At 38.8% G+C, this 26,768-nt stretch overlaps 1 protein-coding gene and 6 non-coding genes across 7 annotated transcripts; 2 read left to right on the plus strand and 5 right to left on the minus strand.

Annotated features, from left to right (window-relative positions):
* The first annotated feature begins 891 nt into the window (after positions 1-891).
* Trnal-aag (transfer RNA leucine (anticodon AAG)) lies at positions 892-973 on the plus strand. The gene has a single exon. It is a non-coding gene; the product is annotated as a tRNA-Leu (tRNA).
* A 6,482-nt stretch (positions 974-7,455) lies between these two features.
* Trnal-aag (transfer RNA leucine (anticodon AAG)) lies at positions 7,456-7,537 on the minus strand. Its single transcript has one exon. It is a non-coding gene; the product is annotated as a tRNA-Leu (tRNA).
* A 1,417-nt stretch (positions 7,538-8,954) lies between these two features.
* Trnal-uag (transfer RNA leucine (anticodon UAG)) lies at positions 8,955-9,036 on the minus strand. Its single transcript has one exon. It is a non-coding gene; the product is annotated as a tRNA-Leu (tRNA).
* An 831-nt stretch (positions 9,037-9,867) lies between these two features.
* On the minus strand, positions 9,868-9,949 carry Trnal-aag (transfer RNA leucine (anticodon AAG)). Its single transcript has one exon. It is a non-coding gene; the product is annotated as a tRNA-Leu (tRNA).
* A 1,265-nt stretch (positions 9,950-11,214) lies between these two features.
* Positions 11,215-11,296, minus strand: Trnal-aag (transfer RNA leucine (anticodon AAG)). The gene has a single exon. It is a non-coding gene; the product is annotated as a tRNA-Leu (tRNA).
* Positions 11,297-12,091: 795 nt separating this feature from the next.
* Positions 12,092-12,173, minus strand: Trnal-aag (transfer RNA leucine (anticodon AAG)). The gene has a single exon. It is a non-coding gene; the product is annotated as a tRNA-Leu (tRNA).
* A 1,665-nt stretch (positions 12,174-13,838) lies between these two features.
* LOC144658652 (carboxypeptidase inhibitor SmCI-like) lies at positions 13,839-21,118 on the plus strand. Its single transcript, XM_078519112.1, has 5 exons — positions 13,839-14,060; positions 14,500-14,700; positions 16,552-16,722; positions 18,741-18,940; positions 19,730-21,118. Exons 1-5 carry the CDS (start codon positions 14,006-14,008, stop codon positions 19,751-19,753), a joined length of 651 nt encoding a protein of 216 aa, XP_078375238.1. The 5' UTR covers positions 13,839-14,005; the 3' UTR covers positions 19,754-21,118.
* Positions 21,119-26,768: the final 5,650 nt, after the last annotated feature.

The raw sequence follows: 26,768 nt of genomic DNA on the forward strand, positions 1-26,768 counted from the left end.
TTGAGCGCTTACAAAAATAAATCAAACAAGCAGTAACATATTAAAGAAAAACCAGCATGTTTAAGGTAAACAAAAAGCAGAAAACGGGCGACTTCAATAATAAGACGTTTGCTGGAAAACGTGCGAGAATCCACAGGAATAAATACTGGGCTTCATACGTGTGCATACAGTTATTCCGTTATCATATCGAGTTATCTTCATTTATTTAATTGGGTCCTGACATATGTCAGTTTGGCTGGGTTATATTGGAAATAGTTTGGAGTCAGATCACATAAGACTCCTTTAAGAGTGACTTTAAATGACAGGATAAAAAGTGTCTCTCAAAAACCATTTTTAAAGCAGATAAGTCGAAATGAGTATCTAGTAAGTCGAGAGTAGCTTTCGCAATCCTGCTTGATTTTACCATTACGTATATTTATCAATGTTCTTGATCATTTTAATTTATATTTATTATGTAATAAATTTCTTTTCTCTTTGAATTGATTGCATTCTTAGGCTTGTTATGAAACAACAGGTTAGACCATTTTCTGTAGATAGGAAATAAAGGTATTCAGTGAACATTAGCCATAATGACTCATATCATCTGGTTACCCCCTCCAAGTTATGCTATGAATTCTTTAAATGTTACTTGACTACTTCGTTGAGCACACAAAAAGAGCTGTAAAGTCTTTGACAGGATAGTTATCTAAATTAGCTTTTTAAAAAACGTTGTACTCAACGTCGAATACGTGCTTGTTGTATTAGTTAACGCTTTTTAAAAATCTTCACTAATCAGTCTCTTTTCTTCTCAATTTTTTTTTTATGTTATCGGTCTAAAATTAATTGCAACTAAAACAGTGAATCTGCGTGATCAAATGGAAACTGGTTAAAGATACCTAGCAATCCATGTCCGGTAGCGTGGCCGAGTGGTCTAAGGCGCTGGTTTAAGGCACCAGTCTCTTCGGAGGCGTGGGTTCGAATCCCACCGCTGCCAAGGATAGCTTTTGCAGTGATTGATTGAAAAAGCGGCCAACATTTTGGGATTGAGTTGTGGGGAATTATCGTAAACATTTTTTTAACGTAAACATTTTAGGATAAACGACTTATCTTAACGTAAACATTGTAGGATAAATCGTTTTTGTTTTGTTTTGTGTCAGAAGCCTCTATTATTGTTTAGTTTTGTTTTAGAACTATCGAGATAGTCAATTAGCTGAATTGAATTGTTTCAAATAAAAATGCCTCCACAGAGGTTCGTGCCTAAATAGTTTTCCACGAAGTAGCTTACTTAGGTAGAATAACACTATTAAGATAGTGATAAATGAATCCCAGCTCCCTGCCGAGGAATTTTTGGTCATCCGGGACATTAGATTTACCAGTACTTAACAATGCGAAACGCTGTGAAAGGCCTCTTTTTGCTTCAAGCACACAATGAGAGAACAAGCACTTCATAACCCTACACTGAAGTTGCATGATAAAAACGATAAGAAAATATACGGCCACGCAACATAAGCACGGCTAAATTACTGCCAACACGGTAGTTGCCTAATAGCCATTCATACAACACCCAAAAAACCGACCTTTGAAAATATCCAGCTAAAAGAATCAGAGAGTTTAAATTAGAAAACACTTTTCCCGTGTGGTAGGGCTAATCAGAAACTGCTACTTGTAAGAAAAACTGTGGAAACATTGGCTTCATTTAAATGGACATTTCTCCGAGTAAAAATATGAATATACTTCGGTAAAATGCTGTTTTTAAACTGCGTACACTAGTTTTAGATGACTGAGATCAAAGATCAATTTTTCAACCTTTAGTTCTCAGTGATCAAAAAAGTTAAGTGCACATAGTTTTAACAGCTTTTTACCTACATTTTTCCATTTGAAAAATTTTAGCGTGGCAAATGTTATCACGTGATTCGATCTCGAGCCGGCAAATTAAATCGCTGACAATAAACAACTATTTGAGACGTCATATGATAAATTCCTACAAAGAAAAATTGAATTCAATTAAAGATGTTCTTTTTTCCTGTTATCCTTTCTGCTTGTTCAGGTAAAAGTTGAATTACATTTGAATATTTCGTCAATTTACCGGAAAAAAACATGCGCGTGCAGACGTCTCCTGTTTCAGCAAAGGCGTCTGCACTTAGGCTGCAAAAAATAAAACCGAGCAGCCAAATTTTATCTATATCGCTGATCAAGAAGGACAGCCTTTATCCGTAAGGGTACGAGCCGAAGGGCGATAAAAACAAAAACACATTTCATAGTTCATGTTTCAGCATGCAGACAATGTGCAATATATGTAAAAAAAAGTAAAGGGATGTTTTTGTTTGGTCGGTGTTGTTGTTTCTTTCTTTTTATTTTTGTTGTTGTTGTTGTTATTGTTGTTGTTCCTGATGTTTTTGTTGTTAAGCAGAATCTACAAACTTTGCAGGTTTTTCGTAGGCTATAAAGAATAACTCTTAATAAGCTTTAAGATGTCTACGCTTGTCATTTTTCTATTATGTACAGTGATGTTCTTCTGATTCCCTTCAGTGGATTGAAACACTTTTCACTTTTTTCATATCAGTTACGAAGAAAACAACATCTACAACCACTATCCAATATTGTGTTAATGATGTTAACTGTTAATATCCCTAATGGGAATCTACCCCCTTAGCTTAATGCTGCGGTAATATAAATAATCGCTTCCTTCTCAGGGAAAATAGCGCAAAGTTGTTTACTTAAACCACGAAATTGTTTTTGATCCGAAAAAAAAAACGTTTATCATTATCACAAAAATACTCTGATATGAGTGTTTTTCTCAAAAATTTTAGATGAAATTATTATTATTTTTTTTTTTTTTTTTTTTTTATTAAGTTGAGCTAAAACCGTGGCATATTTCTGTATGTGTACATGTAAGACAGTGTTCAAGATCTTTCCTCGACTAAAGTATCAGATGTCTCTCGAACATTCCCCCGAAATTCCGCGCGCAAATTCAAACTTATTGCTTCAAATTTGTTTTTTTAAAGAGGCCTGTGCCACGCATGACTCACCTAGGTCTTGAAAAGTACAAGCCAATGGCGCTTCTTTCCACCACCCCCTAAAACGACAACCTCAAGCAACTGTGGGCTGCTTTGAGGCTAGCAAGTTTTTTTTTTCTGTCAGTTTTATTTCAAACCCTACCTTCTTTATTTTACCTTAATTTCCTGAGTTCATGTTAGCAACTTGTGTTCCTCTATATATAGAACTAACTATTGAGCGTCCCAATTTGCAAACGAAAAAGAACGAGCTAGGCTTCCAACCCGCCAAAATACAACAAAGGGTTATTAATGATTTGTTTCTAAAGGACTGTTTAATGGAGATCTTAATTAGGTGATCGCTGCAGTTGCTTAAGGATGTCGTTTTATTTGCCCGATGGGCAACACTGTACGTTCAGGAGTTATTTTTCCTTCTTTGGTCAGTGGTTCTTAGCAGATCATCTGCCCTGGCCTGGAGTCATGTGCCGAACTTCTATTGATCTCGCTCTGATGTTCCAATTTCTCGAATAAATTCAATCAAAAGGAATTCAGAGTTGTTGAATATACGGAGCACAAGCAGCCATAATCGATTATGATCCCTGTGAGCACGCAATAGCTCAGTGATAATCAATACATCTTTTTTATTACTTGTAATGTGTATTTCAATACACCAATCCTTATCGACTGTGACAATAGATCAGCGCGCAGTTCTACTTAGGTCCTTCAATTCCATTAGACCTTCTCAGTTGTTTCTACTTTGTTGCTTTGTTGTTTTAATTTCCTTTCTTCTCCCTTTTATAGAGCTTGGTTGTTTCTACCTTTGCTGACATGCATGGAATAAATTTTCCTTCTTGTAACCCATTCCATTCATTTCATTCAATTTCCCGGAGATGACTACAAATAAACCTGCTTTTAATTTCGTTCCTTTTGTTGTTGTTTAATTTTATCCTAAGTTTAAAATTAAATTTCCCTTTTGTTTCAAACTCATTACCGTACATTACCATACCCACAAACAAAGGAAAAAATATATATAAACCAAGGATAAAATTGAACCACAACAGATACACACTAGGAAAAGAAAAACCAAATTAAACAGTGGAATCATGAAGCAAAGTCGTTTGGTCGACATTGGCGTCCTTTAACAGATAAATACTAGTACCATTTCTTCGTAACAATTCGTAAGATTTCACTTTTGTTAATCCAGGCACGCTTCGAACAAGAATTATTCGCTATTAAAAGTGTTGAAAAAAAACTTTCACAAACAGAGGTATTGGTGAACGAGGTCGCTTTACTTATGTAACAAGCCGAGTTCCCGATAAAGCCCCCCATCCCCTTCATTTTAAAGTCCCCCTCTCTAACAACCACCCCTATGGAAGTTTAAATATTTCTAGGTGGTAGATGGTATATGGACAAGGAAACAAGGCAACGTTACGATTCTAAAGTTTATTCAAGACATTTACTTTTTTTTATATACTATTTTGTGAAAATGTTATTTAACAGCACATAAATATTAAAAAGTTCACATTATTTCTTTTATGTCACCCATATTGATGTATGGTTAGAATTGAGCCCCTCCCCCCCCCTTTTTTTTCTATAATCCCCCTCGCCCTATAAAGCCCCCTCCCCCCCCTTCAAGACGTTTTCAAAAGATCGATGCAATTTCTTTTGCAAGTAACATATACAGCTATTTTAATTAATGTTGCTCGACCAAAGCCTAAAGACAAAACCGATAGGTAGTGTTGGTCGAAGGAGAGAGCAACTGCACGTGCTGAATACTAATAGATATAATGACATTACAAACGCGAATTTGCACGTTTTCTCTGCAGACATGTGGAAACAAGGTACTCTAAGCCACACTAAATTTAAGAAGACTTTTCAAATCTCAAAGCTGCTCGACAGTGAAAGAAAATTACAGAACAGGCCTCCTGAGAGGAAAACAAATTTATGAATTCTTCACGAGCAAAAATACAAACTTGTTCATTTCCTATAGGCCACCAATATGCAAAGTTCTATTGAATACCCAGATCACAATTAACGTTAATAGAAACAGCTGGATTAACAGAAAAAGAAGACGCGAGGTTAGTTTTCAAGGCCAATCCATGCACACTACAACTAAGTGACGTGCTTGAACGTGAAAACTTAATTGCAAATCCTTAAAAAAATTGCAACAGTTGCGCAATAAAAGCAGTAGATTGGTATGGCTTTTGGACATGCTTACAACGATTGTTAGGTAATAAACGATTGATGGGGTGGACATGTGAATGCAAATTAGACTAACTTCTGAACGCAAACTTGACTAAGTGGCTCAAAGAAGAAAATAGACAAGTTGTTAGGCAACCATCCAAAGACAACGGACATAAAAAAAGCAAGTCGCAAATAAGTTAAAGTTATTTTTGTACGTATAACATTCCCACGAAAAAAGGGGTTTTTTAAAAAGAAATTGTTTAGGCTAAGATGGATTTTTTAAAACGAAAGAACTTTAACTCCTAAATTGTAAAAACGGAAAACGTAGAGTTCCCATGATCATTATTGGCACGTGTGAACTTTTTCATTTTTACCAAATTAGGTAAAAAAGAAGAGTAAATGTATTAACACAAACAAGTCATGATAATGGTGGCATGTTTTTTCAATGGCGTTCTGATTTTTATCACTGATATTAAATATAACGCCGATCAAAATAGATTTAGAGATTGTTATATTAATAGTTGCTATTCTTGATTTCTTGATATTGAGAACAGCAATTGTTATATTAATAGTCACTTCTGTGTTCTTGATATTGCGAAAAAAAATTAAGTATGAGAAAAATTTCATGTCAGTGACCCTGCTTATAAAAAGGTAAAAAAGAACATTGCTATTTAAATGAGTGAAAAATTCCAACTCAGAAAAAAGGCAACTCATTTAAAGCAAACATCGTGAACTTTTTTGTATACTAAACCAGGCGTGAATTACACAAGAACATTGTATCGATTCTTTGTTTGTATTGTTTCATTAAGCTTTTATAATGAATATTATATGGAGTCCCAATCAGTTTAATGTGGGAACATTTCAGTTTAGTTAAACATATATGCAGGCTACATAATCCATAATCCTTGGGGACTATTTTTTTATTATTTGGAAAGATAGATAATGCGTGTTAAAGTTGAGATAAACTAAAACCAATACCAGGAGTCGAGCTAAGATTCGCGGAGCAAGGACTTGAGCTCAAAAGCAGATTAACACCCAGAAGGATTAAACGTCGACCGAGGGTTGAATTTCTCTAGTACATAATTGTTATTATTGCTTATGTTTTGTGGAGCTTGAGATTAGTTGACGTCAAAGCTGAAGGACAGAAAATATAGACAGAAAACCTCACTGAAAAGCTAAAAAAACTGAAATCAAAAATCACGCTAATCCTGGATTAGCTTAATCGTGTTTTGAACAACCCGGCCCCGGCCAGTACTCGACCTCAGGACTCGAGCTCGGGACTTAAAGTCAGAACTAATTTTAGCCACAACAGTGTGAAACTGTAAAAGCCCTTGTTGTGCTATTATATTAATGTAATTTTTACACTATATATTGTAGTAGTGCCTCAACCAACAAATTAAAGCTAACTGTTAGTTAACCGCAAACAAACCGTAATGAAAGCCCGGGGGGGTACTCAAAAAAGTTTTATACGGGGAGGCTCCGCCCCAAGTTCTAACCCCTTACCCTTTTATATACCATTTTTGACAGAAATTGTACCCCTTTCGTATACCTTTACTGAAAAAAGGTACCCCTTTCATATACCTAAGAGACATGGCTGGACTTAAAATAGGACGTTTTCTTGTCATTTTTATGTAGCGCTTAATAAATTAAAATAATACAGCCATAAATTGCGTCTGTTCGAAATATTTTAATTAAAGGCCCTTTTAAATAGCCATATGACAGATTTCCATATCCTTTCATATACTTTAACTCGTGAAATCCCTACCCTTTTATATACCTGAAGCCTGAAAAAGGTACCCCTTTCGGGCGGAGCCTCCCCGTATAGGCCATTATAGGGAGTACCCCCCCCCCCCCGGGAATGAAAGCTAACCGCATGGAAACTGCAGTGAAAGCCGGTCCTCATACAGTGTGTCATAGACGCTAACCAAAGCGCTGTTAGAATCCTGACTCGAGTCCTGTCTCGAATCCTTAGCTTGAGTCCTGAGTGGTTAACGTTTTCCAGATACGCAGAATTTGGCCATTTCACGATGTTTGGAATCGGACGACAAAGAATTTACAAGATTTATAGTGGTGTTGAGCCATTACACTAAAATTAATTGTTTATTTTAGCGTTAACTAGTGACAGACACCTAACAGCCCCCGCCATTTCCCTTTGGAAAAATCCTGGATCCGCCCCGGCATTCGGTGGAAAGATTTGTTAGTACTCCTTTATTCACTCTATTCCTTGCAGTGGTTGTATTCGTGCACACACCTCAGTTCTAGTTCCCTGTATTTGTTGTATGACAACAAAAAATGACCGTGGCAGCGGTGGGATTCAAACCCACGCCTCCGAAGAGACTGGTGCCTTAAACCAGCGCCTTAGACCACTCGGCCACGCTACCGGATATGCAATGCTCCATGTTTGTAACCGCACTATTCGAAACCTGCAAGTCGTTCTCAACGGCCCAGTCTTCTTCTGGAATTAAGGGAATTTTTTAATGACGTTTAAGGACCATTTTAAGCTCTTTACCTTTTTGCATTTCGTCCACAATTAAACGATTCACTGGTTTTCAAACAAAGCGGCGCAGAAAGAGCTTTTATGGTAACATGTTAGGAGATTTTTAGTAAGCCGTAGTGCAAATGAAAGTGAAATCGTGAATTGACAATGAAGTTTCACGACCTTGTTTATCTTGTCATTTAAGACTACACAAACATTTTTTGTGACCTTTTTACTATTAAGTGTTGATGCTATGCTATAAACTTAAGGTAAACGTGGACTTCTGTACAGATGCACAAAAGAACTTTGTAGTTAGTTGGCGTGACAAAGAACTTTGTAGTTAGTTGGCGTGACAAAGAACTTTGTAGTTAACTGGCGTGACAAGGAACTTTGTAGTTAGTTGGTGTGAAAAAGAACTTTGTAGTTAGTTGGTGTGGAAAAGAACTTTGTACGTTAGTTGGAGCGATAAAGAACTTTCTACGCACTCAAGAAGCTACAGTCGCTCTCTCAGCTTTCGCCTCGAGTGATTCTTACACTTCTTTTCTGCTTAGCACTGTTTTTTTTTATGAAAAGTCATGTTTGCAGTCTTTCCATCCATCATAGCAACACTAAAAGTCTCAAAACTTCAGCACAGAAATTTACTTTTCAAATCGGTGCCTTGGCTCCCCATAAGACCAATTAAAGCTTCTCATTTAATTCACTTGCTTATGTTTCCTACCATGTTTCCCCCAGTGATACAACTCTCTACTTCACCATATGAACTTAAACGCGACTCAAAATCCTCCATTTATCTCCAGCCATGATCTATAGCTCGAAAGGTCATTTTTCCAAATTTGCAACAGAAGGGACTTGTCAAACTAATGGTAGTTGCATTGTGGTTTAAGATTGTAAGCACGGCGCGGGAAGTGTATGTGGCTTTGCCTTTTTAGAAAGCGTGAAGGCTAAACACGTTCTTGGAAACTGATAAATTTGAGGAATTATGTGGTGTATACAAGGTCCTCCAGCTCCTAAACGAATACGGGTTCCCCCCTTCCCCGCCCCCATCTTTTTTGTTTAAACATGTACGTTCTCTCGAGCCAAAGAAACATGTGAGTGAAAATTTTTGTTGAGTGAAAATCTATGGGCAGTTCTATTTTAATGAAATTACCTAAAGTACATGGCATGCGATGACATATGGTTGGCCCTCCCAAGTAATAATATTCGGAAACCAAAAGTACAAAACTTTTCTTTTGTAGCGGTTGTATTTTCGCGCGCACACCTTAGTTTCAGTTCCCTGAATTTTTGTCACAACAACAAATGAACAATGAAAAAAACAATGACCGTGGCAGCGGTGGGATTCGAACCCACGCCTCCGAAGAGACTGGTGCCTAAAACCAGCGCCTTAGACCACTCGGCCACGCTACCGGACCTGTCCCGTTGCATATTTGTAACCAGGTTAGCTCTTGTTCACGATGAAGATTTTTTCCTGCAGTTGATTTCAGATCAATCAAACTTTAGAACTCATCAAGGCAAAACTATTGTTTAATGAACAAGATACAAACTTCGTATTCTTCTATAGCTAGCGAGAACTACCTTATAACATGAAATTTTCGCGACACGTTAATTTAGCGATTTTGAGGTGCGCATATTTTGCGACACTTAAATTTCGCGATTTTGCGAAAATTTTATGTTTTGAAACACTTTAATTTCGCGTTTTTGAGTAAGACACAATTTACATTCCTTGGCAATATTATTTAACATACCCTTGAATTAAATAAAACGACTTCATCAGGGCGAGACTTATATCTCGGAAATAGAAACAACAGAGCAGTTCTTACAATGTCTACAAGTACGTCATGCTTGTACAACATCCATTTACATTGAAAATTCATTCCTCTAGTGGTACAGTATGTGTACAGCGCATTTGAACATTTACATATGGCAAATGCGCTAAAAAAATTGATTATCATTACTAAACTTATTGTTTCTTGATTATTGACATAATTGTGAGTCACTTAATTTTCGCGTCATGTTATGTTCGCGACACTTATTGTTCGCGTCACTTTAATTTTGCGATACTTGTGGAATCGCGAAATTCGCGAAATTAACGTGTCGCGAAAATTTTATGTAATAAGGTAACCAAAAAAGTTACATCGGCTCGCATGAAATCCCTTATCAATGAATGTTCCCGTTACAGTTTACACATAACAGTTTTGTATTTTTTATGACATAAACCGCATAAAAAAGAAATTAACTTGGCAGCGGTGGGATTCGAACCCACGCCTCCGAAGAGACTGGTGCCTTAAACCAGCGCCTTAGACCACTCGGCCACGCTACCAGAAGTGCTTAAGTGGAAACAAAACAAATCAATAGCTTTTACTTAATGCAAGTGTTAGATAGAAAATAAGTTTTGATTGTTTTCATCTTATTTTATCAGTTGAGTATAAGGAGACACCTACACGTAGCCATCGTAATCAAGTGATGTCTTTTTATATTTAAGCAATGTATTTTCGACGTTTACAAAAAAATATATTGTTTTTTAAACATCACGATTTTGTAGTAAAAGACACAAGCGCCCAATGGCGTATACGTGGAAAAGAGAACGTTGGTGTATTTGTTTTGACGTTTTATGAATTCGAAGCACATCAGCGGAACGTCCATTGGATAGACAAGGAAAGAACTATTGTATTACTGCTAATTCCAGACTGTACATAAATCTGGGATGTAACCCATGAAAATGTATGCAGTTGAATAGAAGCCCTTTGAACTTTTCTCGCGTGTTCCAAAAAAAAGTGAATTTTATAGTTTTATAAAGGAATAAATTGTTCGCAGTTTAGGTTTAATTTAAAAGAAACGATTAGGGCTGCAGCTGCAATCGCCGAATTATTAAAGCAGCTAATAGTTTCCTTGCACTCAAGCAGCTAGCGGAATCTTAACAACCTATCGAAAAATGTCATGCAAAAGTAAAATTTTGTACATGGACAGGGTGTTTAAGATACTGGAAATAGCTGGATCTGAATAAAAACCTGCAAGGATTGAAATTAAACACAAGGCAGTAGCCCGATTCCAATTTGGCAGTAACAGGAATTTTTAAAATACATTTTTCCAGGCTGGACATTCCCGCACTAACGCCGTCTTAAGATGTTTAGCACGTCAATGTTGTCCCTCCCTAGTTAAGCCAAGGAGTATGTCACGAAGCTGTTTTGCGAACGTGATTGAAGAGTTTTTGATCACGATACCATAAGCACGTCTAATTACGCCCCCTCAAAACGAGATGGCTCTTAACACGCCAGTCCATAGCGAGCCATCCCACGCCTAACCTGCAAGTGTCCCCTGATGAATGAAACAAGAAAAAAATCATGTTTCTATGGTTAAATGGCGTTCATTTGTCCAGCTGCAATCAAATGTTACAACTTAACGATATTGATAAAAAAAATTGTGAGGTATTCAGGACAACGAATTTTGCCCCTCCCTAAAGCCAAGGCTTATAAGATGAAACCAAAAGTACAAACCTTTTCTTTTGTAGTAGTTGGGTTCTCGCACACACCTTGTTTCCAGTTCCCTGTATCTGTTCTCACAATCACAACAAAAATAAAATGACCGTGGCAGCGGTGGGATTCGAACCCACGCCTCCGAAGAGACTGGTGCCTTAAACCAGCGCCTTAGACCACTCGGCCACGCTACCGGATATGTCTCGCTGAATATTTGTTACCAGATTTTTTGGGGGTTTGTTTTTTATCCCTATAAAGGAACTTTTTCCCGCAATTGCTTTCAGATCAATTAAAAACAACTTTAAATATTTGTATTTACATGAGGAGAAACTAAACTGTAAGTAGCAGTGACAGAGAATGTAAATAGCTGACTCGTCCCCAGTCGTCTCTTATGCAAAAATTGCAAGAGGCGAAGGAAAAAAAGAAGAGGGGGGGGAGTGTAAATAGTACCTTATTGGTATGAACGCACGTGAGCCGTTGTGGCGTTAATTGACTCTGTTGTTGTAACGTATATAAGAGCTGATGGTTGATGTATTCATCTCAGCTCTCGAACTTTTCAACTTTTATTTTATGCACTTTTATTATCTTTGTACTTTACCTTTAACCCCCAAAGGTTCATGCGCCTGTATTTGGTTGGGGAGTAAGTTCCCATTTTTCTCACTGGTTTTTTGAGTTTTCGTACCAGGCGGCGCATAGGCTGGAAGTCCGAGTAGTGTTTTGAATAGTTTTGTACGTTTGAACAATGAACTTGATGAGTACGGCATTATAAACTCGGACTCGTAGTTCGAGCTGCACACCCATTTCGTCTGTTTAATAGTCGTACATATAAATAAGAAACTAAGGAAAATATTGTTCATGAATAAGATATAAACCTATTTTTTTCTGAAAGGTTACACTGGCTCGCATTACTCATGACTGTCCGCGTTACATTTCAAACAAATCAGTCTTGTATTTTTATGACACTAACTGCAAAAAAATAATAATAAACTTGGCAGCGGTGGGATTCGAACCCACGCCTCCGAAGAGACTGGTGCCTTAAACCAGCGCCTTAGACCACTCGGCCACGCTACCAGATGTGCTTTAATCTCTTTAGTAGGCCCAAAACAAATCAACAATCAAAGTTTACAGCTTACGTTCTTACTGTAAGTGTTAGAAAAAGATATTCTTTTCACCTTCGTTTATTAGTTGTGTGTACACGTGGCCATCGTAACCAAGTGATGTTATCAAGAGAGCTTTTCTCGTTAACAAAAAAGTGGATTTCATAGATTTATACAGGGAAAAAATGTTAGCAGTCTAGGTTATGTTTTAATATAACTGTGCATCGAAAAACATAAAGGCAAAAGCTAATGTATGTACAGGAGGGGGGGGCGACGAGGACACTCTCGAAGAGATGATGGATCCGAAGCTGACGCTTTGGGCCGGATGGATGCTGAAAAGCGAGGATCTCAACGATCCTCAGAAATGCTGGACGTGGCGAGACAACCGCAATCACGAGACGGATGGAGGAGAGAACACGAGGGCGATCATGTAGCGAACCCCCCATGCGCACCCAGGAGAGCCCACGGACGGCGGAGCATCACACGATCGACGGACGCATGACGGATCGGCGAGGAACCCCTATTCACCCCCTCGTACAGGGACTGAGTGTTTTCGACATTGGAAATAACTGGATAATAGCTATTGCAAGAACTGAAATTTAACACAAGGCCGAAGGTTGAGTCCAATTTGGCAATGGCATTATTTTTTTAAAATCCATTTTTTTCCAGGCTGGACATTCCCGTACTCACGTCGACTTCGGATATTTAGCACGTCGAATTTTGCCCCTCCCTAATTAAGTCAAGGAGTACGCTATGAACCTGTGATGATGCGATTGTGAAATCTCTGGAACGTGATTGAAGAGTGTTTTGATCACGATACCATAAGCACGTCAAATTTCGCCCCCTCAAGTTTTGATCGCTGTTTAATGCCAATGTCCATTGCAAGCCATCCCAAGCCCAACCTACAGTTGTCCCCTGAATAAAGCAAGAAGAAACATGCTTCTGTGGTTGAAACGGCGTTCATTTGTCCAGCTGCAAGCAACTGTTACAACTTTACGGTATTGATAAACAAATTGAGAGATAAATTTTTAGCACGTCGAATTTTGCCCCTCCCTAAAGCCAAGGCTTATAAGATGAAGTTTTGATGCAAAGATAATCAAAAAGGTAAACAAAGTGGTTGGTGTTGAGTTGAGTTCGTTGTCATGTGTCAGAGCAAATAAAAAAAATAGTTTAGATTAACGCAGACCCTATTCATCGTACTTCTTCTTGGATAATGGAGAAGTTATCTTCAATAACAAACAACTTTGCATTGAGTTTAAAAGCCCTTTAACTGAAAATTCATTAATAAATGAAAAATTCATCAGACGTTGTTATTCAAGATCGCTAGTTGTTCGTAGAACTGTTTCTTTCTTTAGCCTGAAAAGAGGCTTATTGCGCCTAATTGGAAACACCGTTATTTGTTAAGTAATCCCTTTTTAAATATTCCTGATCCTTGATCATCTTGTAATTAATTTTATAAACATCACGGAAGTCACGTTTAAAACCAAAACAGCATTTAACTAAATTTAACGTCAAAATGAACTCAATCACCTTTTTGCCTCACTTGTATTGCGTCACGATGGTCGCTGGCATTGGAAGTTTCTAGCGAATCAAAACATAAACCGGATGTTATTGTTACTGAAACCAGCTATGGCAGGCTTTTTTCAGGAAACACTTCAAAATGACGCTGGTGTTCGCTTGTCTGATAGGATATAAATTAAAGCTCCTGACATCTCCAGACAGTTAGTACCTCACGCTGAGATATATCACTGAGCTCACGGCTGTCTTCAGTTGGTGTAAATTGTGGAAAATTACTTCAAAAACAACATGAGGTTGGCTGGAATTCTTTCGACGTACATTTTCGTCGTCGTCTTCTTCACAGGTATAAAAACACTACACTTTTCATGCTTTTTCCTCCTTAAACCAAGGCTTGTTTTTATATTCCCAACTTCAAAAATGACGCCATTAAGATTAACCATTTTCTTGGTGCATGGAGTGGTTGTATTTGCTTTCGATGTAAACAACCGGCGAGAAAATCAAAATACACTACACTGATCAAACGGAGACTGACCTTTGAGCGTCGGTTTTCTTTTTTGCAATCCTAGGGCATTAGCTAAGCTAAACGACCTCTTCGTGATTATCCGCCAAAGGTATTATTTGGCCTTAGATGTTTCAACATCTCTTGCTTTTGGAAAAGTGTTTAATATCGAATGTAAAGCTTAATTAAGTTGTAAGGTTTTGCATTGCTTTAATGTCACTATGCTGTACATTCCGTTGAATGGAGCAGACCACTTCATTTCTATTGTTTATACAACTGTTAGGTTTGGAAGCTTATGCAAAATATTGCCCTAATTTGGACGATGCCTGCCTCCTTCCCGAGGATGTTGGACCATGCAGAGCTGCTTTCAGGCGATACTTTTTTGACAAGAAGATCGGGCAATGCAAGCAGTTTATCTACGGTGGCTGTAAAGGGAACAAAAATAATTTTTTAACTCTCAAGGATTGCCAGATGAAGTGCCCAAGTACGTGAGGTTTGCCTTTTTGAAGTTATCAGCTTTGCTTAATGTGTAACCTTCAGTAGTTGTTATTGTAAGCTACTTTGTTGCTTTAGTCAAGTGTTTCTTCCATAACCTCCTGAGAAAATGCAAGAGACGTAAACAAACAAACAGTCCGGGTATTCATTCTAGCTGAATTTTTGTTGTTATAAATTTCGTATCAAACTTCAAAAATACGTGGCCCAGCCCGGTGGCACAAAGAGCATCTTCAGATTAAGTGAGATTTTCTGCAGCCATTCCCTGTGTTCCTGGCTGTCTTTTTGCACCCTATCAGTCATGGATAAATCAGCAGAAAATGTTTTAAAGAGTAATTGGGAATCACAACAACCGGTGTGGAGAAAATCCTTAGGAACACAGAGAAAAGTTGCACAAATTCTCAATTAATGTTAAGTTTCTTTATGCAACTGGGCCCGATAGCAATTATTTGAAGGGGGGATCCGTAGGCCATACATGCGAATGTCATTACTCTGCACGACCTCTTCAAAGGCATTTCCATACATAACATGAACAGAAGATCCAGGTATCTGTTGAACTAAACAAGCTGTTGATTGGGTGTTTCAGTAAAAAGGATACGAGAAAAATTTCGAACATGACGAGAAAAGGAGAATATAAAAATATCGATTCAGTATGATGACTGGGCGCAATGTATTTAAATACGCGTCGAAGAATGCTAAGGGAACTTGACTGTGACAAGGCCTAAAAGGATTTAGAAAAAAAAATTTAAGATTTAGAAATTTTTTTATTATCACATTGCTTTTACGACTGTACTTATCTTTATCTGATTATACGTTACCTTCTAATTAATTTTGAAATTTCAACCAAGGATTAACCAAGATAAGGCCGATCTGCAACATTTGAACCATTCCTGTAATAGACATAATAAAATAACTGGCATTCTGGTCGCACCCATTTCTCGATTTAAAGTAAATGATCAAACAACTTTAGCCCGTATCAGATATGCGGTAAATTCTCGTTTTGAGAATTTATATGTTGGTAATGACAAAGATATGAACAACAGTTCAGTTGAGTGTCTCTCTGCATGGATTTCTTCCAAATACTGAATAAAACTCATAGTTTTTTCTTCTAAATGATCGCAATTTACAGATCTTTGTGCAATTCTATCACTTTTGATTTCTGGAAACGCGCACGCGCCAAAGCGGCCACCTAGTACATACAGTTCAAAAAAACACTGAAGCTGTCATGAAACACGTGAGATAGCCAACATTGACCGCCTTCACTTCCTAACCGCGCACCAAACGGCAGCTGTCGCTGAATCGTCCCCAGTCGTCTCTCTGTTGCAAACGCAGGAGGCGTGGAGAATGATGGAAAGTAGGCAGAGAAGGGAGATATACGTCTCCGGCCTTTCTTCCTTCACAACATCCTTTGCGTCTTGCAATTATCTCGTAAGAAACGACTAGGAACGAGTCTAGTAGGGCGACGGTGCCTGCATGTATCTGACTTGTCCCCAGTCGTCCCTTATGAGAAAAAAATAGGCGCCTGCTTTTGTTATTGCATGAGACAACTGGAGACGAAGTCAGTGTTTGTATGATGTTCCAAAACAAGCATATGTTTATCAGCGAACCCGCTAAAAAAAGGCAAAGTTTCTAGCTTGAATTTTGTCGATTTAGTAATAATGCTGTCGATACTTAATGGTTGTTTGATAGTTTGGCAAAAAAAGCCCTGAAAAGGCGCGCGAAGTTAAAAATTATAAATTGATGAAGAACAGATGCGTGACCCCTAGCTGCAAGGAGATAATTTCCTCGGAGTCGCATTATGTGCCGGAGGGTAATGAGTATGTTTATTATTTTTCTTATTTAGACACCCTCCCAAAGTGTTTGTTGCCCATGGAGCCAGGACTCTGTTATGGATATTTCCCGGCATATTATTACAACGCTTGCACTGGAAAGTGCGAGCGATTCACCTATGGTGGTTGCCTTGGAAACAGAAACAAATTCTGGTCCATGTCTCAGTGTTATAACACCTGTGTCGGTAAGTCCTCTTTTCTTGTATCCCATTGACGCCAACCAAACGTAAAAACATTTAAATGACTGGGACTGACTGAAAAACCTGAACCTCGCACAGGATTAAAAATATTGCCCCTGTTTCCTTTGGGGAATTTTCCAGTCATTTTTCAAACCTCGGTAAATAACATTTATGCCCAAATAATTTTTAACCGTCTTTGACATTTACATTGACGTTGAAATTGTAGAAGGTGTGAATTTTAAGTAGTTTAAATAGTTTTTCTTTTGTTTTTGATTGCCACTCGCGTTCTCCAGATCACATTAAACGCACAATGTAACCATTATGTTTCCCTTGCATTTTAAATCGCAAACTCCAATTTTAAACGCTTCTCAGCTTTTATTAAAATCGCCCAAAGTCGCCCATCGCCTTATCGCCTAAGTCGCCCAAAGTCGCCTAAGTATAGATATTTTCTGTAACAATGTAGGTGACCATGATGATTCCAGACAGATCCAATGACTAGGGCGGACATATTTTTTGGAGGGGGGGGGGATGACAAATATGAAAAAAATTGTTTGCAGGGCCTGGAAAGAAAAATTGAAGCGAATGTATAACAATACGGTATGCAGCAACGGGCGTCCAGTTAAGCATACAGAGAGAGAAGGCTGGTTCAGATATGTGCACACTGAGATCACTCCAACAAAATGCTCTTAGATGTTAGTTAAAAAAACAAGATGGAGATAAGTCACTAGCAAAGACAAGATCAGACGCCGAAAATTCGTAATTAAGGTGACCCGGGGAAGAGAAGTTGCCAAATAGAAGGGGAAACAGCGTATCGAAGGGAGAAAAACTGAGAGAGGGGGGAGAGAGGGGAGGCGCGGAGGGGGGGGGGGAGCGAGAGGGATGAAGAAGAGGAGGGCGCGGCGAAGGCCGAGAGAGGGCCGGGCCACCCCAAAAGGAAGGGACAAGAAGAGGGGAGGCGCGGCGAGCAGGGGCGAAGGGAGAAAAGAAGCAGAAGCGAGAGGAGGAGAAGAACGAAGGAAGAAAGAAGGAGAGGGGGAGGCGGGAAGAAGCCAAGAAAAAGAGAGGGAGGAGGGGGGGAGGAGGGGGGAGGGGGGGAAAAAAGAGCCGGAAAAGCCCCCCCCCCCCCTGGAAGAGGGAGACAACGTTATACTAACATGATAAGGCCGAGACCGCCCGCTAAAAATAGTAAATCGAAAAAAGAGAGGTGAAAATAAAAAAAAAAGTTGCAGAGGAAACCCCCCCCCCCCCAAGAAAAGTCGTCCTGGGGTCACTAAAAGCCAAAGTCGCTCAAAACGCCAATCGCCCAAAATCGCCCAAAACGCCCGTATGGACAAAAAAGCTAAAATGCCAGTGCAGTCGCCCAAAGTTACGGCGACTTTGGGTTCCAGAGTAGGCCTTTTATTCATTTTCTATATAACTTATTTTGCTATTGAGTTTAACGACTGTATCATAGAACCGTTTATTGTAAATAGTTTTGCGTCATAGATAATTATCACAGAAGTTTTTCAATAAAGAATTCTTTGACATTTACAATCTTCGCGCCAATGGAAAAGTGTTATGGGTTTCAAAATTAAATGTGCTTGCTGGCTGTATGAGATTTAAATGGTTTATGTCAAGATTTTTGGTAGAAAGCCTCTATGTTGAGGTTTATAATTTCAAGATCGTCGTATGAAAAATTTATTTTATTTGCTTCACATCTACATTAGTAAAAGTCAAACCTAAGTTACTGCCAGAGACAAAGAGTCAAAAGTCAAACCTAAGTTACTGCCAGAGACAAAGAGTCAAAAGTCAAACCTAAGTTACTGCCAGAGACAAAGACTCAAAAGTCAAACCTAAGTTACTGCCAGAGACAAAGAGTCAAAAGTCAAACCTAAGTTACTGCCAGAGACAAAGAGTCAAAAGTCAAACCTAAGTTACTGCCAGAGTATCCTTAGTTACTGCCAGCGACACAGTGACACACCTGAAGTCGAAGTTTTGGTAACATTACTCATTTTAGAAATTTGATGTATTGTTTTGTTTTGCAGGTAATCGACTTACTGTTATTTCATCAGTCGAATTGACGTCAGTGTGTTACTTGCCAAAAGAAACAGGACCCTGTAGAGGGTATTTCGTCAGATACTTTTACAACAAAAGCACGGGAAGATGTCAGCGGTTCATTTATGGTGGATGTCAAGGGAACAAGAATAACTTCAAAAGCTTTCAAGAATGCAATAGCCACTGCCTGGTAAGTGAAAATTACAGACATAGAGCCCTTTTTAAATTAAACAAAAGCTCTAATTTTACTTTACTGTAATAAGTAAATCAATGGCTGTGGCCGAGGCTTGTCGTGTTCTTGATCGTGTCCTTGACCTCGTTTTCTCGGGAAAAAGACTTTTAACACCCAGTTTCTGTTTATATATGGACTCATAAATTGTTGACGAAACCTGGCCTGGATTTTGGTGAGTAATCTGCCAGAGAATAGCATCCCTGTTGTGCAGCAACCGTTACCCCTGTTAATGAGAGAAAGGTAAAGTCACACTCGGACAAAACTGTCCCCTCCGCACTTGCCCCAGTTTCTGTAGCATGAAGCAATTAAGAAGGAGTATTACTACTCCCCCTTAATGGGATGGGAGAGTATAAACTGTTACCTCCCCACCCCCCTCATTTTTTCGGGTAGCTCTTACAGTCGGGCGGTGCCCATTTATGCACCTGGGTAGAGAGAGGCACTGTTAGAGTGAAGTGTTTTACCCAAGTGCACAATATAATAAAGCTTGAGTCCGGGCCGCGTGATCCGAAGTCCAACGCTCTAACCATTAGGCCATCACACCTCCAAATAATACCTCCAAGTATCACAGGTTAAATAAACAAAACATTGCAAGTCACCTAAAGGCAATTTTAAAAAACGCAGTAAGAACTTCAAGATTTACATCAATATAAAAGAAAAACTACAAAGACTATCTATATGATGGGTAATTCGACAGCACAATGCTAGCATTCAGTTTTCAATTTATTTCATTTTTTTTTTTTGTTTCAGAATTTGCGGTCTGCGGCACGTTGACGTCCTTTCTGGCTAATCTTCCTTCGTGCAGTTTTGAACACTGTTAATACTTTATAGTTTTTATGGCTTCTTGGTTAAATAACGGTCGCATGCGAGTCAGACTGTAATTTGCTTTGTTTCTGGTTTAAAACTAGCGTCTGACGCCAAACATTGCATCAACAAGCTCGTTGAACACGTCATTAACTAACCTACCAACTTACTGGTTTTGGTATATGCCACACGAATGAATAGTGCTTTTCGCGCGCACTGATTACTCGCAGATTAGAGCGGTTTTCACTTGAGTGTCGAAAGTAAATTGCGTTTGCTCTGGTTTTGCATTACTACGCTTGGTGATTAGCTTAAAAATCTCGCGCCACTTTCTCAGCCAATCAGGAGTAAAACCAAAACCAATCGTGACTCGCTCGCGCACGTTTTCCCGCGCTTCGTGCCAGTTCCTTTTATTTGCTTCGATTTTTGGTTCACTGGATTGGTTCACTGGATTGTCTGCGTCCTTTGTGATTGGCCAGAGTAATTACTTTGGTTTTGGTTTTACGACACTCAATTGAAAACTGCTCTATTAGCATAGAAACTTTTTACCTCTTATCTAATCAGAGAAACAAACTGCCTTCGCGTGTCGCTTTGGTCCGCTAGTTATTCCCCCCAGTGTCTGTGAATGTGGTGGATCCATCACTATTCACCTCCACTTCGGTGAGAAATTGTTAACTATTTCTGTTAGCTAGCTAGCTTAATAACTAAATAAAAAATTAATCGTGCCACAGTAAACGGTAAAGTTGCATTTGGAGGCAGCGTCATCCCGGGTGATGGCAATGACAACTGACATAGCAGGCATCACTCTCGACTATCTTAAGCCCGGGGATTCCTTTCAGGCTTAAAATAACGAAAGATACATACTGTTGGTAATCTTAATTTACCTTTGGTAGACTATTCCAATAAAACCACCTCCACCTACAAAATACAATACCTCTGTAATTTTAGTTCCGCGTGACGTCACATAGCGTTAAAGAGAAGAGAAAAGTTAACAATAGTTTGTTACTTAACGTTGATTTAGCTCGATAAAAATGATAGTTATAAGTTTTACTTTACCCATTTTGTTTTGTTTTAGCCAGACACTTTTGGAACGACAGTGAAAATTTTAAAAGAAAAGGATTTCGACTCTGTCGACTCGATCGAAGGAAAATATGTAAATGATATTCGTGCGTAAGTGTACTTTTGCCGAATATGAACTGCGAAGGTCTTACGTAAACCTTTATTTCGAGATGATCTTTATTTGACAGTACACTATAATTTTAGTTGATCTTTATTTGACAGTACACTATACTTGTAGTTTAGTTGCTGTAAGGAACAATAAACGAGAATGAAAAGAAACGAAAGTTTATTCCATTCATTGTCAAAGACTTCCCTTTCAGACTTTTTACCTTGCGAAACGTCTTTCACAAAATCATCATGCAATATTCTTCTCTGGCCTGACTGAATGTACTTCACTTTATGCATAACGAAGACAAAATTGAAATTCCTGAGCTTCTGATAGGCTCTTACTTTGACATACTACCGAAAATTAAACAAGCCATCCATTAATTTTAAGCGATAAGTCTTATTAATAATAGATGAACTATTAACTACTTTTCTGTAAACACTGAATGTAATAAATTTTCTGTTACTGTCGGAACCTAAACGAACTGAAGAAGAAGCAAGAATTATAAGGTGCAACGCTGTTTCCTTTAAGGTAAGAACACGCAAAAATTAAGCTTTCTGGGTGTAGTGCTTTCTTATACATGTACCTTCCCGCTAAACTCTGCTCGCCGGTTGGAAAGTCTGTTAGAAGTTCTGAAACAAGTTATTATCAAATCGCCATAAGGCGACAATCTAACTTTGATGCGATTGACTCGGAGCTTTGTATAAAAATCAAAAATGGAAAATTAAAATGAAGGGGTTTGGTTTGATTAGCATGCACCCCATGGAGGCAAAATGAATATGTGCGCTATAAAAACTGAAAAAAGAAAATGTATGAACGGCTCGCGTTTGCGGAAAAAGTTGAATAGAGTTCTTTTTTTTCCGCAAACGCAAGCCGTTCAAACATTCTCTCTATTTTGTTTTACGCAAGAAGGCACACGCTCAGAAGGTTAGGACAAAACGTTCACAGGAAATAAATGAAAATTTAGCCTGCTGACACTCTGGGATATTGGAATCCAAGAAATACTGGGTGAGTCGTCTGTACGGATCCCTTTAGCGTTACGTCTTCATGAAATTTCCCCGCTTTTAGTTCCCCTTTCTCGGACGTCTCTTTCAGAAATCCGTCAAGGAATTATAATTAAGTCAGGCTATTGAAATAATACTTCTTGTTCCTCAGGCTAAAAGTTCGTAAGGTTGTCTGTTTCTCCAAGGTCGCCGAAAACGCGCGATCGCGAGCAAAATATTTACCATAGGGTATTTGAACGAGCGCAAACGTAAGTGGTGGGGGAAGGTAAAGAAAAAATCGAAAACTTAAAGTGGAAAATAAAAACTGTGCTAGTTTGCAAGGATGGAGTGAAATATATTATGAATGAATGACTTGTCACTACATACATATTAAACAACACCGGTATAAAAATCTACTTTGAGAAAACTTCAGGAACATATTGTTTCCTTTCATTTTACTTTTCTGTATTTTCCGTCAAAAACAAGAACAGCTGCGCAGAGCTGATTATTCCGGCTTTGAGTTCGACAGACGTACGTAAACAAATTCACAAACGATTTTTGGGCATCCGGCGCGATATCGTAAAACATTCGCACTGCATTATAAATTCACTGGAATGGTCTTGCTATGATATGTGTTTGATTTTGCTTAATAGGTTCGTAAAAATACCTCTTTATTACTAATATCGATTATTCTATCCATCGTTTTGTATGACATCTATGTGAAAAAAATGCTATATTTAGAGAGGAAGCCACATCAGTTCTAACTGGTTTTCGTGCGTGTCCTCTATCCAGGTCGAATTGGAATTTGGAAATTTTGGTTTTTCAGGAGGGGGTGGAACAGGAGAACCCGGAGAAAAACCCTTGGAGCAAGGGCAAGAACCAACAACAAACTCAACTCACATATGGCACCGGGCTGGAATCGAACCCGGGCCACATTGGTGGGAGGCGAGCGCTTTCACAACTGCGCCATCCCTGCTCCCCAAACCATTGCTTTGTTATGACTATTACCGCCGACCGGTTAGCTCAGTGGTAGAGCGCCGGACTGTCGTGCGGGAGGTCTCGGGTTCGACTCCCAGACCGGACCAACACTCAGGGTCTTAAAATAACTGAGGAGAATGTGCTTCCTTTGTAATTACATCTGGTTAGACATTCTAGTCTTCTCGGTTAAGGACGATAAACCGTAGGCCCTGTCTCCTGCATCTGCAGTGTTATAATCAGCAGGGGACGTTAAAAAACCCACACACTCATCGCAAATAGTAGGGCATGAAGTTCCCGGTGTTGTGGTCTGTTCTATTCCATGGGTTGGGTGGTGGGGTGAGATCATACACATGGACGGATAGCGGCTGCCATAGGCGCCTTATATGCTGATGTCCGGTCTCATCTCATAGATTCGAATTGTGAAGCGCATTGATCACGAGCTTTGTAAATGCGCTAAATGCGCTATATAAGCACCCATATCATATGACTATGATTATGATTATGGCGATGGATTGGTTTTTTAGTCCGTATCTACCAAGGAACACAAAAAATAAATCTCAGACGTAGAATACATAAACAACAAAAAAATAAAATGTCAATGACCATTCACAGGAATGAAGAGAATCATCTTCCTTGTACTCATTTGCTGGTCTCCAAATAACGGAACTGCAAGTCCAGACGGTCAATGCACCGAAGTCTCTTATTCCATACATGGACAAGTTCTTAAAAACCACACCATCAGCACCGTGCCCGCTGGAAGAATAGACGAGTGTGTGGTAAAATGCTTTGACCATCCTCGCTGCCATAGCATCAACTTCTATCAGGAACACAGGATGTGTGATCTCAATGACAAAACCCGTTCTTCGCATCCTGAAGATATGGCGCCAGTTCCATTTTCAAATTACATGGAAAACAATCTCAGACCTTTCACGTGCAACCAAGACTCGGACTGCGGTGAGGAATTGGTTTGTGCGCCATCTTTGAAGTGTGCTGGTAAGTCTGGTCAGCTAAGCAATTTTAACTGAATTATTTCAGTGATTACTGTAAAGTAACGAGCCCCCAAAAGTAGCGAACCTCTAAAATTTTATGGTTATTAGAAAATAAGTAGCGACGCCAAACGTAGAGTCGACTTCTAATTAAAAAAGAGCAGTAACTGAACGGACTAGTTGTTCGTTTCGTTGTAGATGACTCTATTCCAAAGCTGTGTTATTCTGTTTTGATGGAATAGAACTCTTTTTAACGATTTTTCTTTCTTTAAGCATAATTTCAAACTGACTTATTTCGTTCACGAGGTTTTGTTCAGCCGGAACATTTTTAAGTATTCCTTTCAGTATACGCTTCAGCTCCCTCTCCCCCACCCCCTCCTAGTGCTATCGCTCTCAGAAGGCTAGGAAGTGCATTTCTGAAAAATACCCCCAAGCAGTTTTCTATTTCTAAGGATAGATTAAATGTTTCTCACAGGAACCGTTTTAAACACACGAAATACCAGTGGAAGTCCGCAAACGAGCATAACCGCGCGGTTTAATAAATTTGTAAGTTTCAAAAACTGAATGGGGAACTGTGTATGTTCAGCATTTTTTCTAACACAAGGTACCGCCAAGTAACGCCAGATATTGTGTTGTTATCTTGCTCAGTTTGCCATCCCAAGACAACATCTGGTCAATGCTGCAGCATTCCTTTCGAGTACTATGGAGAGACCTACAGGTCTTGCACCACAGCTGATCACCACAGGCTTTGGTGTTCACTGGATCCTGTGTACCAAGGAAGTTGGGGAGACTGTGCATGAAGTTTAATTCACTTACATTACAATTTGCCTTTGGAATAAGTAAATACATCCTACATTAAACTCTTGATCGCTGGATAGTTGCCAAAAGAAAAACGTTCAGTGTTATTGTGTAAATAAAATGTGTAAATCTTTAGCTCATATGAGACAAGTTCAAGAACTTAATAAAAAATTTAGCTCAGTGCAAGGTTATACAACATACTCCCAGTTGCAGCAATTATATTAACCTGGTTGGTTTACTGGCTGGCTTTTTACTTTCTTGCTTTTTACTTTGCTTGCTTGCTTGCTTGCTTGCTTGCTTGCTTGCTTGCTTGCTTGCTTGCTTGCTTGCTTGCTTGCTTGCTCGCTCGCTCGCTCGCTCGCTCGCTCGCTCGCTCGCTAGCTTGCTTGCTCGCTTGCTTGCCTGCTTGCTTGCTTGTTTTTTTTGCTTGCTTCCTTGAGTTTGTTTGCTTGTTTTCTTGTTTATTATTTAAATAATTTATTTGCTTGCTTGCTTTCTTCTCATCAAGATGATTTACTCGACGTTACGTTTAAACAACCAAATAGACGAACAACAGCAGGCCAAAATAAGTGTATAACGGCACAATAATCAATGGAGATCAATTGTGATCATGCAGATGGTATATGAAATAGTTAATAAAGAAACTTGCAACGGATCAACAATGTCTGAATGTTTCTTTTGAGTGCTTTATGAACCACTATTTATGGTATAACTTAACATACATCTCCAAGAAATGAAATCGTGAGGTTTTTATTGAATAGTTTTGATCTTGATCTTGATTACCACTTAAACATACCCTTTCCAGGACTTTACCAATTGCTTCGATTCCTGCACGGGAGGCTCTTTCAATTTTTTCCATTCCCGCGGGAAAGAAAAAAACTAAACCGTGTCGATTTTCAACCCGCTTTCTATTTGGGATTAGATTATTTTAGGCTGAGTTGTATTTAACGGAATGTTCCTCTTTTTGTTTGGAAACTATAGCATGTCAATCGTGGCTTTCTCCAAAATTATCAAGTGAGGATGCCAGCACAAAGGAGTAACTGGTTAACACCGGTAACTATGCCAATTACTGCCCAAATCTTTTTTGAGCAGCGAGCCCGTCAACGTATGCACTGAATTGTTGGATCTGGCCACCCTCAGAATGAGGCCTTTTGCAGCCTTGACTGTTAAGAGCTCTAAAAAATATATTTTAACGTATTTTCAAACACTAATGCCGTTGCACTTACTCAAACCCTAAGATAGTTCACAGCTGGGCAAAGTTTGAGGGAAAATGTTTTTCTGACCCGAAATGCGATGGACCGCTTTACAGGTATTGCAACTTAAATACACGATAATGAAAAATGTATTTCTTTTTGCTCTGTTTGGAATTGTTCACCCAAGAAAAACAAGAGATTTATTGTCATTTTTTAAGACCAGGAATTCTGCAGTTTCATTAAGAAATAGAAAACATGTTCCGTGTTTCTATCGAGTTATAGAAACACGAGTGGAAGTTTGGGAGAACGAGAAATGCTGTGGGAACACGAGTCGATAGACGAGTGTTTCCACAGCTTTTTCGAGTTCTCTCAAACTTTCACGAGTGTTTCTATAACTCGATAGAAACACGGAAAACATGTTTTCTATTTCTTTTAGAAAACAGCACAAAGAAAATAACGCACATCAAAGTAATATTTAGCGCTTTATTTAACATCAAAACGTAGATTCTCTTCACCTCGCGGTTTCACGCCATGAACAGTAATCAACCAATCATAGTTCGGGAGTCGATGAACAGAAATAAATCAACTGTTCAACATTTGCTTCAAGGCTAAAATTCACCGTTGTTTGGCCAAACAAACAAAGTAATGTAACGTAATTATGAGAAATAACTAAGTCGATGGTTTAACTGAAGTCCAGCACTGGAAGGAGTCAAGAATTGTGGTTTTATTTCGCTTCATCGAACTAACCGAATGGTTTGACGACCGACGATCGAGCGACTCGAACCTTGGAGGTCAAAGTGAATTATTTTTCTGTTAAAAGAAGTTTGACTCGGCATTCTGGACGAATATCTTGTCCAGTTGAGGAGCTGTGAATAGTTCTGAAGT

This window comes from Oculina patagonica, chromosome 6 (genome assembly GCF_052425735.1).
Source record: "Oculina patagonica isolate OP01 chromosome 6, crgOcupat, whole genome shotgun sequence".
Taxonomy (NCBI): Eukaryota; Metazoa; Cnidaria; class Anthozoa; order Scleractinia; family Oculinidae; genus Oculina; species Oculina patagonica.

Excerpts from the sequence above, each read along its gene's own strand:
- LOC144658652 (XM_078519112.1), top strand. The coding sequence starts at position 14,006 with ATGAGGTTGGCTGGAATTCTTTCGACGTACATTTTCGTCGTCGTCTTC. Across the intron at positions 16,723-18,740 it reads GTGTTATAACACCTGTGTCG|GTAATCGACTTACTGTTATT; the intron begins GTAAGTCCTCTT and ends TTTGTTTTGCAG. Across the intron at positions 18,941-19,729 it reads AATGCAATAGCCACTGCCTG|AATTTGCGGTCTGCGGCACG; the intron begins GTAAGTGAAAAT and ends TTTTTGTTTCAG.